This window comes from Sorex fumeus, unplaced genomic scaffold (assembly GCF_029834395.1).
Source record: "Sorex fumeus unplaced genomic scaffold, SorFum_2.1 ptg000063l, whole genome shotgun sequence".
Lineage (NCBI taxonomy): Eukaryota > Metazoa > Chordata > Mammalia > Eulipotyphla > Soricidae > Sorex > Sorex fumeus.
The window spans coordinates 77,872,820-77,889,951 of NW_026606120.1; the positions used below are offsets into that span (position 1 = coordinate 77,872,820).

A 17,132-nucleotide genomic window follows, 5' to 3' on the forward strand; every position below is an offset into this window, starting at 1 on the left:
CGGAGGAGGTGACTGGGGGGCTGTGGTGGGCGCCAGGGACCATGGGCAGAGCCCAGGGAGCCAGAAAGCAGCTGACAGCCACAGTCAATCGCGTGGATGAGCACCTGAGCAGGGCGTGGGGGCCAGCAGCTAAGCAAATGTTCTTGGTGTTGGATCTGGTCCAGGCTCAGACACCACAAAGCTTCCTGGGGGGTCGAGGCATTTCTTTTGCAGATATTAAATGATCTTTTTCTGCAGGGGCACCATGACCAGGGATGCTGAGGGGCTACTTCCTCAGGCGACTGAACCCACACCACATAGCCCTAGATAGTAAACTATCTTGGGATGCAGAGTTTTTTTTGGGGGGGATCACACCCGGCATTGCACGGGGGCTACTCCTGACTCATGCACTAAGTAATTATTGGCAGTGCTTGCGGGACCGTATGGGACGCTGGGAATCGAACCCAGGTCTGCTGCGTGCAAGGCAATCATCCTATCCGCTGTACTATTGCTCCACCCCTGCAGAGTAAGTTTTGAAAATTGCACAGATGTGCAATCTTGGTCTCTTAAACCCCATCTAGCTCTATCTTCCGCCCCTTCCCGTTCCCTTATTTTTGGTCCTTGGGTCATACCTGGCAATACACAGGGGTCACTCTTGACTCTCCATTCAGGAGACCGTATGAGACACACCAGGGATTGAACCCAGGTCGGCCGTGTGCAAGGCAAGCACGCTACCCACTATATTACTGTGCCAGCCCCCACCCCCTGCATCTTCCGTTGGCTGTCAGGAGAGAGGAGCAAATGCCAGGCTAGCAACAACCTCCCTCCAGGGCAGGACCAGCAGAGGCGGCGGGTGGGGACTCACACTCATCACACAGGGGCCCCTCTCTGGTTCCCCACTGGAAACCCTGAACGATGCTGTCCTTCACCGAGCCAAGAAGAGCCTTGTCGACCTGCGGGAAGGTGAGGGAGGGCTCTCAGCAGGGGTGTGTACAGCGGTGGGGTCAAACATGAGGTCAGGGGCCTCACGCTCCTTCACAGAAGGCTCTCAGGAAAGAGCTGCAACTCCACCATGGGGCACCCGCGGGATCCCATACCTCAGAGGGCAGGGTATCGTCCACCAGGATGTTGGGGCCGGTGGCATCAGGCCCAAAAGCCCAGATGGAACGGGCAGCTAGCAGATCCCAATCGTACTTGGTCTGGAAAAACTCTCCCAGCTTCTTCCTGGGGGAGGAGGAGAAAACTAGCATGGCAGGCTCAGTGCCCGCCTGCCTGCCTGGCAGTGCCCACACCTTCCAGGAACAGGACAACAGGGGAGCTGCACCTCCACAGGCCCCATGTGCCTGGCAGATTAGCTGCACCCCCACGGCCCCTGGCCCTGGTCTTACCGGTTCCACGTTATCTGCACCACCTCGTTCTCAATGTCCTCGGCCAGGCCCTTCTCAAGGGGCTCTGCAATCATGGTGATCTTGTTCCTGATCAGAAAGGAAACAGGGAAGGAGGACAGTCAGCAGGATGTGCAGGAGGGTCACTCAGAAGGAAAGATGGCAATGAGCAGGTGGCTTAGGGATGCTTCACTGAGCACGACGATTTGTTTACTTTTAAAATTTTTAAATTTTTCAGTCTTTGGGCCACACTGGCAGCGTTCAGGGCTTATTTCTGGTTCAGGGTTCACCCCTGGAAAATCTCAGGGAACCATCTGAGGCGCCAGGGACACAAATCCAGGTCAGCCATGTGCAAGCAAGTGCCCTACGTGCTGTGCTATCAATCCAGTCCCAGAGGCCCAGGGTTTAATCTGCCCCATGCCCACCACACACACAGTGACAAAGGGATCACAAACAGGAACATCGGTGAAAGGCATGGGCAGGGGACAAGGGGGAAGGGCGGAGAAAGGAAAGCACAAAGGGGTTTGTGCTTTAAAATTTGAATATCCGAGGTGCTCAGACCCAAAGCCCATCTATATTGGGGTGGGAGGTTGGGGGTGGAATATGGTGCTGGGGACCAAACCTGGGCCTTCTCCTACTGTGAAGCATGCACTAAGCTCTTTAAAACAAACAAAAAATGCTTCCCAGGAGCTAGGGAAATAGGAGTGAGGAGCTTGTGTGTTCCATGGCAGAAATCAAACATGAACTCAAGGCAGGTGCTCTCCCACTGAGGCATGACCCAATGCGGTACACTGTAGAGAGTGATCAGAAAGGTGTACAAGGGCCAGGAGACAGCACAGTGCCAGCATGCACCTGACCCAGGTTCGATTCCTGCACAACACGCCCCCCAGCCCTCGCACAGCCAGATGCAGCCCCCAGGTGTGAGCAGCAGCCCATTCTCAGCTCCCAAGCAAAACCCAGCCTGGGGAGCTGAGGACTGCTGCTGGGAGGAACCCCCAGAAAGGCAAGGCCTTGTGCCACAGGAGTAAGGGATGAGAGGCCGAGATGCGGCCTTCAAGGAAAGCCCTCCCCACTCCTTGCAGCCAGCAACCCCCAGCTTACTTCTTGTTAGGCGTCTCGGCAAAGCACTTGAGGGAGGACGTTTCCACCACTGTCTCACAAAATGTGACCACAGGATCGGCCACCTGCAAACCATAGCAGACGGTCAGGAGGCCTGGGTTCCTTGTCAAGAGCATCGTGCTAACCAGTACTGGTGACAAGGATGGTGACAGGGTCCCATCACTGAAAGGCCGGAGGAAACCTCACAAAGTGTATACTCCCCCACTTCTCTGAGTGCTCCCGTGGGTCTGCCAGAGCCACCATGACCCACGCTGCTCTCAAGTCCGGAAAGCCCAGCTCCCCCTCAAATCCACTGACCTGGGCCGGAGACACAGGCTCTCGGCACAATCCAAGGCACCAGATACGGAGGCGAGAAACCAGGCACTTCTGCCCCAATCCCAGGCTCACCAACACTCAGGGAGCCCGCGAGGCAGTGCCCTGCTCTCCTCAACCACCCGCTCAGAGCCCTGGCCACCAGAGGGCTCCTGGGCTGCTGCAGTAGACCACCAACAGGTCCGCGAAGGCCCCCTGCAATGCCCCTGCCCCAGGGTTGGGGCCGTGCACCTTGATGTCTATCTCCGAGTACATCTTGCGCAGGTCGTGCATCACGCAGTCCAGGTAGAGCTCGCCTGTGCCCAGGATCACGTGCTCGCCAGACTCTTCCACCTGCAACGGCCCGGACCGGTCGCAGGCTGCCCGTGTGCCCGCATAGCAGGGGGAACAGATGCACAGGGCAGCCCGGGACCTGCCCGCTCCATGCCCGCCACTGACGGGAGCCCCTGACCCAGGCCTCTCCAACATTTGGGGGGAACCCTGCTCTCTCTGGGATTTCCTTAGTCTTTCTGGCTTTTGGGACCTGCCAGCAATGCTGAGGGGCTACTCCCAGCTCTGAGCTTGGGAGGGAGTTGCTCCCCGCAGTGCTCAAGGAACCATGTGCAGGGCACTGCACCTTGGGCTCCTGTGTGCGAAACACGTGCTCAGACCCAGAGGACCCCCCTGGCCCGCCTCTGAGACAGTGCCTGCTCACTTGCGCTCTCCAAGCCCCGCTCACAGGCTGCAGGGTGGCCTCAGGGAACGGGTGGGCAGACCCTGCAGGGACCCACCTTGGTGGTGAGGGAGGGGTAACTCTTGTTGACCTTGCGCAGGCCATCCAGCATCTTGGGGAGCTCAGATGGGTTGACTGGCTCCACGGCGATCTTGATGACAGACGTGGTGTTGAACTTCAAGGGCCGGAAAATCTGAGCCTGAGACCCGAAACACAAAGGTGTGAAGGCGTGTGCCCAGCAGGCCCTGGAGGGGCAGAGGTGAGACAGCAGTGACCTGTCCCCTGTCCAGTGGCCACACACCACCCCGGGAGCCATCTGGGCCCAGGCAGAGAAAGGAAAAGCACGAACGGGACTTCCCAAGTGCGCAAGAATTCAGCGTGGCCGGCCCCAGGAGTCCCGAGCTCCTGTGTTCCCCCCAGACGCGCTGAGTCACTGTGGCTGCCTCTACCTCCTCATTGCCTCGGGGTTCAGTGATAGTCGCTGTCTTGACGATGGGTTGATCCACGCCTTCTATCAGAACCCAGTTGCCGGCAGGGACTCGGTTCACCTCAATGTGGTACCTGGACAATGGTCAACAAGGGGGTGTGAGCCCCGGACACAGGACTCGCCCCAGAAATGTCTTGCGTGCCTGCTCTGAGCCAGACACCCCACCCACCAGGTCGTCACAAACTGAGGAGTGCTTAGGGCAGAGTATCAGGTTTTGCGAGAGGACAATGCAGGGAACTGGACTGGAGATGGGCCTTGGGGACAGTACAAAAGCACCACAGCAGCTACTGAAGCTCTTGGGTGCTCCAAGGGTCTCGTGCCTGGCGGGACGGGGCTCTGGAGCAGAGGTGGGGCTGCCTGAAGACACACCACAGTCTCAGAGCTGCTTCGTGGCGGAGAAGACACTGAGCAAGCGACAAGCAGCCCAGAGGCCCAGCTGAGCTTGGGTGTACTGGGATGGTGCAGGGCGCCAGGAAGTCTTCCCTCGGTCAAAGAACGGTCAGTGAAGGGGCTGGAGAGACAGAATAGCCGGGGGGGGGGGGGGGGGGGGGGGGCGCTGGCCCTGCACGTCAATGACCCGGGTTTGATCCCAGGCAACACATATGCGCCTCCCCCCCACCCCCCACCAGAAGTTATCCCTGAGTGAAGAGTCAGGAGTAAATATTGACTAGTGCTGGGGCACTGCTGGGTGTGGCCCCCAAACAAACAAACAATAACGGGGGAGTCAAGGAACAATTTTTCTTGGAAAAAAAACATGAAGGTTATGACTCAAGGATCAGAGAAGACAGAGGATTAGGATGCGCAAAAATAGACCACAGGCCACTCAAACACAGGGACCGGCTTTGTAATAGCCACACTCTGGCCAGAGTGAGCGTGAGGGGTAGGAGGAAGATTCACTAATGGGGCCCCTGCGACTGCATTTCAAGAAGTCCTCAAAGAAGCACCTGGGGCCATTCCAGGGTCAAGGCCCTGGTGTGCCCAAGAAGTTGTCATTGGTAGTACCTGGCCACGGAGATCCACAGGCGGCCCACGGTGCAAATCTGCGAGTCCTCCTCGTCCTCCAGGGTGTAATTCTCCCCCAGCACCTTCACCGGCTGCCCAGCATGGATGGTGCCGCTGAGTACCCGGCCAAAGGCATGAAACTGGACCCCATCGTCAGTGCTGTACATCTTCGTGGTGTGGCACATCAGGGGCCCCTAGAGGGGGGGACAAAGCGCCGTCTTAGGCTACTCTCTAGGGAACGCCGATTAGCAATGCTTCCCTTTCACAGTGCTGGTATGAGAGAGGGGATGAGGCCCCAAGAAAATTCCCTGCTTGGTGCCACAGGCATCGCCAGAAACCATTTCCTCCTTCTCATCCTCCCTCCCTTTTTGGAGGGGTGTTTGGGGAAAACCCAGTTACGCTCCTGGCTCCTTGCTCATGAGTGACCCTTGGCAGGGCTCAGGGGTGTGCTAGCTAGTGCCGGGGTTGAGACCGGAGTTGGCATGTGAGCCAAGAGCGCACCATCTCTCTGGCCTTGCTTCCTTCCTTCTGACCTCACCTAGCCATCGCCCCACTCTCTACAGTCTCATGAGCAAGAGTGAGTGAAGTGTCCAAGCTCGCTTCACTGGCAAGTGGTGACCTCTGAACACAGGCCGGCCTGACCCTGCGCTCAGCAGACACAGTGAGGGTGGGAGAGGGCCCTGCCCAGGGACCAAAATAGCACCCCCGCCCCAGGGTGCTCCTTACATCGGGGTCACAGTCGCTCATGGCCTCGCCAAGGTCGGAGTCCACGCCACCCGTGTAGGTGTGTTCGATCTTGGGCTTGGCGCCCACCTTCGGAGACGGGATGTGCTGCACACACATGTCCACAAAGCCTGTGGGGAGACGGGAGCGTCAGGGTTCCCTTGGGGGAGCAGGCACCTAGGAGCAGACCACTTGGCACAGCCCCAGAGCACCAAGGGCAAAGACTGATCTTGAGCTCAGGAGCGGGACAAAGACTCCGGGCGAGCGGCTCCCTGCTCCCCACAGTGAGCTGTCCGAGGGCCCGGAGGCACACCCATGCCAGGAAGAAGTTCCAGGGACAAGGGGTTCCCGGGACTCATTTCTGTAGCAGTTCCTGAGCGTCTGTCTGGCAGTCAGAGGCCCTTACTGACCCTAAGATCTGAGACCCGACTTCTGAGGCACTCAGAACCACCCCAGAAGGGCACTGCCCCTCTGAGACTGGCCCCTGCTCTTCTGGCAGCCGGCCACACATGGCCAATACCTTTGCTCCTGCCCTGCAGTGCCAGGAGATACGAGGGCCTAATGTGTGTGCTCTGCCACTGAGCAGCTGCTGACTGGCATCTGTGTACCAGGCTGACCACCACACTTAATAGTGCCACTCTGCACTCCGGGGATCAGACACCTGTGATCCACAAACTTGGACTCAGATCTGGAGGGTCGTTGGCTGTTGCCCTCTCCACCTCCCTGGCTCTTCTGCGTGAAAGTGTAGGACCCCGACATCTGTGTCCCCGTCTCCTGGCAGGCACGCTGAAATGCTTGTTTCCCCAGACAAAAGTCTTGGTAGTGCCCAGTAGGGAGGGGAAAGAGGGAAAGCCAGGTGCTCTGAACAGTGGCAGGCTCACCACTGCGGGTTGCACCCAGCCCCCCACAGGGTGCTGTTACCTGTGAACTCGCCGAAGAATTTCTTGCACACCAGTCTGAGAAGGGGGCGGATGTTTAGCTTCAGTTCCTCCTTAGTCAGGTGGATGCCGAGTTCATCCAGGGTCCTTGGGAGGCTGGTGTCCACGTCACCCACCACCTGTCACAACACCAGACCCTTTGTCATCAGCAGTGGTGGTCCCAGGGTACAGGACAGAGGACCAGGGAAGGCTGGAAGGCGTTATTTATTTCTTTGCTGTGTCACAGGCAGTGCTGCTCAGGGTCCCTATGAGATGCTGGGATTTGAAGCTGAGTCTGCTGCTTGCAGGGCAGGCGCCTCACCCGCCTGTCCTACCTCTCCGGCCACCAAAGGGCATTTTGAAAGGTCACTGCAGTAGGTTCCCTTCTATGAGGAGATCTTGGCAAGAGCAACAGATTCCTTCCAGGACTGTCTTTGGGACCAGCCCTTCAAACCGACCTGGCAGACACACCAGCCTGACTGTTGCCAGTGCTGCCCCCTGGTGCTAGAAAAGCAGCATCTCCGCCAGCACAGGGAATTTCTGCCTTTCCCTATTTAGAGCCAGAGTCTGAGGACTCATAGCCCAGAAAGGGACCAAAAAAGGTCAGGAGCAGTCCAACCCATGTCAGGGCAGCGCCAAACTACATCATCCCCGTGGCCTCGTCGTCTCTACCGAGACAGGTTCCACACATTTATTTTACTGACCCCTTTCTGACACACGAGTCTACTGTTGAGCACTAATACATTTTCGTCAGGTGTGCGGGCAGCTAGAATGGCCATGTGCCCATGCGCACGTCTGGGTGTGCAGTGGCTGGGCATGTCTTTGTAGAGCTGCTGTGGCGGAACAGTCTGTCTGAAGACCCCATATGTGGCAGCTCCCCTTCATGCTGCCTTTTCCAGAACGCACACTCAAGCCCACACGCAGCAGACCTCAAGCTTCTGAGGCAGACCTCGGCTGTGAAGACGCCCCTCCACGGACAGCCGCGGTGCCCAGAACTGCCATTACGGACACGCTTATGGGCTTCTCTTTATGGGATGCGCCACAGTGCATCACTCAGATTCTCCGGGTGCCCATCAAATGCGCAGCTATTCCCTTCTCTCACTGCTGTCAGAAATGCTGCAGCCAAACCCTAGGGAAATGACTCCCTCACTGGTCCGATTCTACAGATTCAGATTCATGAAATCTTGAATTCATTATGAATTCAAGAGAGGCAAACCAAAGCACTCAAATTCATGGATACACAGGACTCCCGGCTGAAAACTCTGGGGTGCTCTCAGAAGTGGGTGGGCCTGCCCAGTCAAAGCCCCAGGACCACACATAACCCACAGCTGCCGTCACGCCAACGGCCCAACTCCACTGACTCATTATTAATCTCTGCAGATACCAAACCACGGGAATTTCAGGTGCAGGAGTCTTTCAGGCTGAGAACTCTGGGATCTTCTCAGAGTGTGTGTGTGGGAGGGGCTCCCCCATACTTCCGGAAGCCCCAGAAGCCATCCACACCCCACAGCTGCTGCCATGTCAACTCCTTGGTCCAGTTCTACAGATCCTGAAGTTTCTAGACCATGCGGCCACATACACGGCCGCTGGACATCTCCAATTTCCACTTTACTGAAGTTCAAGCTGGAGCGATAGCACAGCGGGTAGGGTGGTTGCCTTGCACGCGGCCAATCCTTGTTTGATTCCACCCCTCTTGGAGAGCCCAGCAAGCTACCAAGAGTATCCCGCCTGCATGGCAGAGTCTGGCAAGCTCCCCGTGGTGTATTCGATATGCCAAAAACAGTAACAAGTCTCACAATGGAGACGTTACTGGTGCCCACTCGAGCAAACTGATGAACAATGAGAGGACAGTGCTACAGTATAGTGCAACAGTGCTACTGAAGTCCCAGTACATAAAAGCCTGCTAACCTCAACAAATAAAAACAACACAGAAGGCTCAACTGGCAACAAACAGCTAGTAAATCCATAGACAAGGACTTAACGACCAGATGTGAGAGAAAATAATTTCCACAAATTTTGAGTATTTTTGGTAATTCCATTAGCCATTTAGTTGTAATTAGCAATATAAAATAAATCATTGTGTGAATAAATTATTGTGTGCCTGCTAAGGGGGCAGGCTTGGGGGGTGGCTGGGAAAAATGGAAAAAACAGTGGCGAGAAGGTGACACTGGTGGTGGGATTGGTGTCGAGTGAATGGCCGTAACAACTGTATTGTGAACAACTCTGTAAACCATGGTGTTGAAATTAAAAAAATAAAAAAAAAATTGAGGGGTGAGGGGAAAATAAACAAACAACCTGGCAATGATATCTGACTAGTCAAATGGAGGCAAACAAAAACTCCTCCCAGTTCTTGACCTTCTTCTTTTGCAACCCCGCCCCGCCCACCCCAGTCCCCTCCCCGTCCCCCTTTATCCTGATTCCAATGGTGCATCTAGGCCCAGATGATTCAATCAGCAGCTGGGATCTGACTGTCCTGTCCTCACGGTCAGTGAAGAAGCTGGCCTGCGGCTCTGCTCCATGCCATCGAGAAGGGCAGATGTGAGCTGGCGGCCAGCACTCACCTGGGCCAGGATCTTATACAGAGGTTCCAAGATAAACTCCACGAAGCTCCTCTGGGAGCTGCTGGTTGGGGCCTTCTTGGTGAACTTTCGCCTACAGAAGAAAAAAGAAAGTGAGAGACAATCCAGGAGGGAGAACCAAACAGCAATGACCAGAACATATGAACCAGAATGAACTCCTACATCCTGAATATTCAAGGCCCAGGGCAGGGAGGTGCATGTGACCCTTATAACACCCAGAGCACTGATGAATCCAGGGTGAGATCCCTGCTTGCAGAGCCAGTGGGCTGCACCCACGGAGGAATGGCTAGTGTCAAGGACTTGCGGCCTCTCTCTGCTCTCACTGGGGATTGGGTCACTTCTCCAGTCACCCCACATGCTACTTACGTCTTGGGGTTGAAGTAGATGTCACCCCAGAGTCTTTTAGCAAACTCCTGGTAGTTAATATCACCTGGAAGAAAACCAGACAATTATAATCAACCTAGAAGACAATTACTTGAAATTCTCTTTTGGGCATATAAATGGCTGGCACCTCGGGCATTCGGGCACCTTCCTATTAGACATTTGCTTCTTGTCAGACAGGCAGAAAAGGGCACTGGGCACAAAGAAGGACCAGAGATATCCCAAAGTGCCAGCTGGGGGCACAGAAAGTGGCAGAGGGGCTAAATGCACCTTCAGGCATGAGGTCATGAGTTCAAAGTGCTACCACATGTGCTGAGCGTGGTCCTCAGGATCCCCCAGCAGCCAAGAAAAAGTGTGCAATTGCTGGAGTGTGGCCAGGTGTGTATGACCCGGCAACGGAATGTGCAGCTAGCAAGCACCACAACCAGAGACGTGTGAGTACAGAACGGGGGTCGCTGACAGGGAGCCATGAGTGCTCCATCACTGGAGCGTGCACGCCTGCTGAGCACTGAGGCCGAACTTGCAAGGGTCGCAATCAGTTACAATCAGTGTGTGTGACATAGGCAATACAGCAGCAGCCACAAAGGGAATGGAAGGGAAAAAAAACAAACTAAATATCCCAAAGCAGGGCTGGAGCACTCAGTAGCACAGTAGGCAGGGCACCTGCCTTGCACATGGCCGACCCGGGTTCAATCCCTGGCACCACATATAGTTTCCCTGAACACTGCCAGGAGTGATTCCTAAGCATGGAGCCAGGAGTAACCCCTAAGAATTGCTGGGTATGGCTCATAAAGCCAAATAAGCCACACAACCCCTGCCCCCTCCAAAAGCTGCTACGCTGTGCTGAGCACACGTCTAAGTCCATCTCTACAAACACTGAGCTGCAGACAAGGACCTGTGCTCCTTTCCGGGGGGGGTGGGGGGGGGTGGCGGCATGGGGGAGCAACTGGGTGCCCTCCGCCTAACCCTGCCCCATCCAGAGGCAAAGCTTAGCACCTCCTCCCCAGTCCCTCCCAGCATACACAAGCTATGTTTGCCCTCTGGCAGCCTTATTGCCCTAGGATACCCACTAACCCTACTTTTTTTTTCCTTTTGGTTTTTGGGCCACACCCAGCGGTGCTCAGGACTTACTCCTGGCTCTGCACGCAGGATGACTCCTGGCAGGGCTTAGGGGACAAAAGGGGATGATTCTGAGAATCAAACCCAGATCAGCTGCATGCAAGGCAAGCACCCTACAAGCTGTACTATCCATCTGGCTCCTAGCCCTACATTTCTTGATCAGACTTGTAGGACTCAGACAAAACACCAATGCCCACTTTGTCTCACCTTTACTGATTAATACTCTCAGCAGAATGGTACCCATCGAATCCTAGTCACTACTGTAACTTGGAAAAGTTTTTGGATTCGGGTTTACACCTGGCTGTGCTCAGGGTTTACTCCCGTCTCTGTACTCAGGGCTCACTCCTGGCAATACTTGGGGAGCAACATGGGGTGTCAGGGATTGAACTCAAGCTAGCTGCATGCCAGGAAAGCCCCATAATCCCTGCACCATCTCTCTGAGCTTATTGAAGTTTTTGGAATTCAAGACGTTCTGAGTTATGACCTCCTGCACCATTCAGTTAGGTCACTGGTATCTGGGTCCCTCTCTCGCACACACGTGGCAGAAGGTCTCCAGCACCTTCTCCTAAGGCAATACGCTCTGCCATGGACTCCCCCATCTCACGTCACCCAGGCGCGGCAGCTCCTCCCTTCCAAGCTATCAGTGATGACCTCCTCCCTGCTTGGAAGCACTGGGCCTTTCACACATGCTGAGTCACCATCACAGACCTCAGTGGCTTGAGTGCTCCTAAGAACCAGCCTAGGGAGATACAGGATCCAGGGGACAGTGTGTGAATGACCTGCGCTTAATCCCTGGCACCACAGACGGTCCCCTGAGCACTGCCAGGCGCGATCCCTAAGCACAGACCCAGGAGTGGCCCCCAAGCCAAAACAAACCAAACCCAGGCCTGATGGAGGTTTCACAGACACTGACGGGAATCAAAGACCCTCCAGTGTTGCTCCCATCAGTTCACAGATATGGCCACGTCGAAACGCAGTATCCTCTGCTCATCTGTGGCCTTCTCTGCTCTAGTCTATCAGTTTTGCCCATTATCACCACCCCACTCCAATTCCTTTTTTGTTTTTGGCCCATGTCTGGTGGTTCTTAGGGGACATGTAGCCAGGGACAGAGCTGGGGTCAGTCACACGCAAGGCAAGCAGCTGAGCTCTGTGCTCTCTCCAGCCCCTGCTCCAATCATGAACAGTTCCAAGCTGCCTGCAGAATAAAGTCTAAACTCCAAAAGCTGGTATTCCAAATCCCACTGTGGTCCCAACCCACCTGCTGCAGTCTGATTGCAACTCTTCTCGGTGAGAACAGGTCACAAGCAGTACAAGACCAACAGATCCACCCAGGTGCCCTCCTCCCAAGCTTAGAATTCCAGGTCCCCTAGCCTCCAGGGTCCCACACCCAGCAGGCAGCCTTCCCTAGCCCCCAAGCCACTGGAACTGAGATCCCAAAATCCCTACATTCCACATCCCTAGAGCTGCTCTCTGGTACAAGACCCATCCTGCCTTCCCACCATTCGTCACTCTGTGGATTCTATTCACCTGTCAGACAAAGGTATCAGAAATCAGAGCAATATTCCTCCTGCTTGCCGTAGTGCTTGTAAGAGAATGTGCGATCAGGTCAGAGAAATACTACAGGTCTAAAGCGCCTGCCTTGCACGCACGCAGCCCACCTGGGCTGGACCTTCGGCATCACATATGGTTCCCTGTTAGGGGTGATAGAACCAGGAGGAACAGCCCTGAGCACCGCCACCGGATGTGGTACAAAACAAAACAAAACAAAACAGAAAAAAAAAACTACCAACACAGGATGACTTTTTTGGCAACATGGCAATATGAGGAGAAAGGAAAGGCCAAACGGTTCTTGTTTTGTCCCCACTGGAGGTTCTGACTCATGGGCCTACATTCTCACATGATAAAACAAAGCAAAGCATCCAAACTTTTCCAGGGTCACCTCCAGCCTAACTTTCTAGAAGCCCACCTGTGACTTATGACAAACAGCATTCAAAGGCCGAGTAATAATCTCTCCTGAGGGAGCTGGAGCGATAGCACAGCAGGTAGGGGATTTGCCTTGCATGCAGCCAACCTGGGTTCGATTCCCAGCATCCCATAATCCCATTTGGTCCTGAGTCCAGGAGTAATTTCTGAGTGCATGGGCCAGGAATGTGCATAGCCGGGTGTGACCCAAAAAGGGAAGGGAAAAAAAAAAAACAAAAAACCAAAAACTTCACCTGAGGCTCAGGGACATTTTCAATCAAATGAAGAATGAACTTTACATCTAATTACTGAAATATCCTAAATTTTGCTTTCCATGCCAATACAAAGTACATTCTGAAACTAAAAGAAGGCTGTTCAGATGAATTTCACGTATTGCTCATCTACTGATCTTTAAAAAAAAATCATCTCAAAACAACCAAAACAACTGACTGATGGAGAATGTACGTACATCTACAGAGAATCCGGAGGCAGACATCTTGATAAAATACATTTTATACATCAACATATTGAAATAGGCAATTTCTTGGCATCTAAAGCTGAGTGCTAATATTGCTATACATCACAGATACCTTGTTCTATAAAATACGACCTAATTTATGAAAAACACTAAATATGAAACTTAACCAAAAGATAGCAATTTCTAATAATGAGGTCTGAGGGGAATTTTCTTTTATTATTCTTTTTTTTTTTTTCGGTTTTTGGGATATACCTGTGCCACTCGCTTTGGTCACCATGCCATGTGGAATCAAATCCAGACCTTCTACATGCAAAGCAAGCATTCCAGCCCATTAAGCTACCTGTCCAGCTCCCAAAATTTTGTTTTCTGCATGAAATTCTACTTTCCTCAGTGAGAATGAATGACATATATGCATATTTAATATATATACACACACACATAGCAACTGTCCATGTTTTCCACAGGAGCAAGACTATCCAAATGGGGGGCTGGAGTGATAGCACAGCAGGTAGGACAGGCTGGAGTGATAGCACGCGGCCCGACCTGGGTTCGATTCCCAGCATCCCATATGGTCCCCCAAGCACGGCCAGGAGTAATTCCTGCGTGCATGAACCAGGAGTAACCCTTGTGCATCACTGGGTGTGACCCAAAAAGCAAAAGAAAAAAAAAGTATCCAAATGGAGGGAGGCAGGCCAAGTAGTAGGGACTCCCGGAGCTTCAGCCCCACCCCCCCCACTACCCCCAGCTTGGAAATAGAGCCTCCTGGGATCTGAGGCAGCCAGGAAGGCCTCGGGGTGGGGAGTGAGAGCCTCTGAGCTGAACAGTGGCACTGGAACTGGTGCAGTCAGAGGCCCACACAATGGCCAGATCAGGCAGGAGCTGCGTGAGGACCACAAATGCAGGCTGACCACCTCCGCTGTACCTACACTGGCCCGAGAGTCCCGTGAGGAGGTCAGGAAGCACCTTGTGGACAGCAGACTGTTTTCTAACAAAATCTGCCACACTCTAGAGGAAATTCTTATTCCTGAAATGAATTCCCTCTGAGTCACCTTTGTTTTTCTATTGTTAGAAACCATTCGGTCTGGAAAGTGTCTCTCCAGAGAGGCCCCAAAGAGCACCACGCCAACAGTCACTGGGGAAAGCATGCACTCCCGAGCAGGGATTCCGGCAGGAAGTCGTGGCGACGGCGGCAAAGACATGCGGGGTGTTGGGGGGGGGGGGGGACTGGCGAGACAGTCTGCCAGCCAGCACTTACCAAAGGTGTCAGCATAGATCTTGGCAAAGGAGCCCAGTGTGAAGCAGATGCTGTACTGGGAGCTCGAGAAGCAGACATTGCCCAGGAGCGGAGACAGGATCAGATTCTCATCCGTGGAGTATATGCTGAGAGGGAGACCCATGTGAGTGAGCGCACAGGCTGCTTGGTCCTCCAGCCCCCACCCACGCCTGCACCCAGGGCGCACTCTGCTTTGCCAACTCCCTCATCTCAGGATGGAATGGAGCCAAGGCCGAGCTCAGCAGCAGAGTAGCTGCTTTGCACGTGGAAGGCCCTGGGCTCGATCCCCAGTCACTGGCACCACAAAAACAAAACAAGCAAAGAGGAAGTAACATGACGAGGTTGTTCTCTGGCTCCCAGTCACAAAAACTCCCTGAGCATTCTGCACAATCTGGGAGATGCTCACTGCATCCAAAAGACAAGGGTGAACTTGGAGGATGAGACAGAGACCTTGGAACACAGGAAGTGATCTAATGTGCTCAAGAATAAACAAATACCAGTTTAATAAAGCCATGACAAATAAAACCTCTGGCCCCATTCTCTTTGGCGTACTCTTTTTTTTTTTTATCCTGCATTGTCTGGCTTTGTTTTATAAACACGTTTTTTTCAAAGCCACTGTGTGTCCCAAGTTCACTACCAGGGATCAGAGCCAGTGAAATGCAGATGTCAAGCCCACAAAGATCCACGGAGTCTTAACTTAGAGATACAAGTACTGGCTTATACAGAACAGTGCCCCCTCGCTCCCCGAGAGCTGCTCCTCAGGAGCCCAGAGCTGCGTTGAAAGCACGCACCTCCAAGGCTCAGTGACTGCCGTGCACTCCCCCTTCAGTGGTGGGGGGCATCTCTTTCCCTCCCTACTTTGGGAACTCAGAATTCGCCTGATTCCACAGACAGACTAAAGCTGTCCCTTGTGTCCCCTTTCAGCCTCCTGCCACTAAAGCACATTCTGGCTACTCTCAGCCACTCCCCGACGGGACAGGGGGAGTAGCCTGTGCAGTGCTCCAGATGGTAGGCTAGAGTCTGATCTTCCGTACCCCAAATGGTCCTCTGAGCCCCACCAGGAATGACCCAAGTGCAGGGCAGGCAGTAAGCTGGGAGCACTGCTATGTGACTCCCAAAACAACAAAGAAAAACCCCAAGTGCAACACTAAAGAGAAGGCTTGGTGCCATGGCTACAGCTGCTCAGCAGGCAGGGAGCCCGGCCACAGAGCCTGCAGCAACGGCAGCGCCTCGGGCTTGTCCACAGGCTCCCTGACTCACGCTGAGAAATGCAACGCAGCCTTAGAGGGCTAGAGGCTGGGGTCTCTCATGGCAAGTCCCTGCGGACAGAGGCCGGCCTCCGGGGATACCAGACCTGATCAGCCCATTGACCTCATCGACGATGTGGCGCAGCTTGTAGTATGCATCCGTGGGTGGCAGCTTCAGCTCCAGGATGAGCCGATCGATCTTGTTGATGCACACGGTGACGGCCAGCCGCTCCTGCACGGCGTGCTTGATCAGTCGCTCTGTGTTCAGCATCACCTGAGGGACAGAGGCCCAGAGCTGGGGGACGCAGGCCCGGCGGAGCCGAGAGCATTACTCCAATGAATGAAGCACAAGGAAAGGAGCTGCGGTACTTGTGCCCGAAGGCAGCCAGAGAAGTTCCAAGAGGGCGTCATGCAGGACAGACACATGAACACATACTTAATGCTGGGGGCCCAGCTTTGGGGTGCCAGAGAGAAGACCTTCAGGGTTAGAATGGAAATCATGAACCTATGTTTTTGGGGTTTTTTTTGGGGGGGGGGTGAGGGGGGTCCCACCTGGTGGGACTCAGAGGCAATTCCTGATGCAGTGCTTGGGAGTCGCCCACAGCCAGCACTGCTCAGGGAACACCGTGGTGCTGAGAACAAACCCAGGGCTCAAAGGGCATGCACTGCATTCTGAAATATTTCCTTTCAAACAGTGCAAGGGGAAAACAGACACATGAGTACAAAGAGAAAGAAGCGAAAAAACAAATGAGGGTGAGTTCTTTCTATTCTTGCAGCTTTTACCTAAATTTGAAATTCTCCCTGAAACACAATCAGGAGGGTCAAACAAGTATCTTTGGCTCCCTCTGCTGGCGAGCTCCACAAAGACTGGATGAGGTTAACTAGATTGAATTTCAGTATTATTATACAAAAGACCTTCCAGAAGATTTGCCCCACATAAGGATGACCCCAGTAAGTCACTCTTGAGCAGAGCCAGGAAGACACAGCAACATGGGGTGTTGCCCCTAAAACAGACGTTCAGGCCAGGGACATGGCTCAGTGGTAGGGTAGAGACTGCACACACTCAGGCCCTAGGATTGATCCCTAGTACCAAAAACAAGCTACTCTGGGCCTTTTCGCTCCAGTCTCCAGCTTAGAGGAGCTGGTTAATAACTGGAATCCTTCATACAGGAACTTCCCGCCCTCCCTCTGATTCACCTTTGTCTGCTATCTTTTCATTTCTGTGCCTCAGGAGAACAGACTGAAGATGGGGGCCGTGGGGGTGGGTGGGACGACGGCACCCACAGAAATCCAGACCACAAGACTGGGGCCCACGCAGAAGAAAAATACTCATTTTTTTTTTCTGGGGGTTGAGGTGGGAGATGTGGAGGGCTGAGGGAGTGTGGAGTGTGGCTGGAGAGCTAAGTAATACACACGAGAAGTTTCTGGGTCTTGTTATAGTGGTATCAAACTCAATC

General features: G+C 54.0%; 1 protein-coding gene across 1 annotated transcript in view; it reads right to left on the reverse strand.

The window, feature by feature from the left end:
• Positions 1–17,132, reverse strand: part of EFTUD2 (elongation factor Tu GTP binding domain containing 2) — a 32,151-nt gene that overhangs the window by 1,685 nt on the left and 13,334 nt on the right. The window contains exons 10-23 of the mRNA XM_056126757.1: positions 15,783–15,949; positions 14,411–14,535; positions 9,582–9,645; positions 9,198–9,288; positions 6,641–6,776; positions 5,723–5,850; positions 4,997–5,190; positions 3,957–4,068; positions 3,566–3,706; positions 3,027–3,128; positions 2,466–2,548; positions 1,368–1,454; positions 1,077–1,203; positions 845–932 (exon numbers count right to left, since the gene is read on the reverse strand). Coding sequence (XP_055982732.1) covers positions 845–932; positions 1,077–1,203; positions 1,368–1,454; positions 2,466–2,548; positions 3,027–3,128; positions 3,566–3,706; positions 3,957–4,068; positions 4,997–5,190; positions 5,723–5,850; positions 6,641–6,776; positions 9,198–9,288; positions 9,582–9,645; positions 14,411–14,535; positions 15,783–15,949 — 1,645 coding nt within the window. The remainder of the gene's footprint in view (positions 1–844; positions 933–1,076; positions 1,204–1,367; positions 1,455–2,465; positions 2,549–3,026; positions 3,129–3,565; positions 3,707–3,956; positions 4,069–4,996; positions 5,191–5,722; positions 5,851–6,640; positions 6,777–9,197; positions 9,289–9,581; positions 9,646–14,410; positions 14,536–15,782; positions 15,950–17,132) is intronic.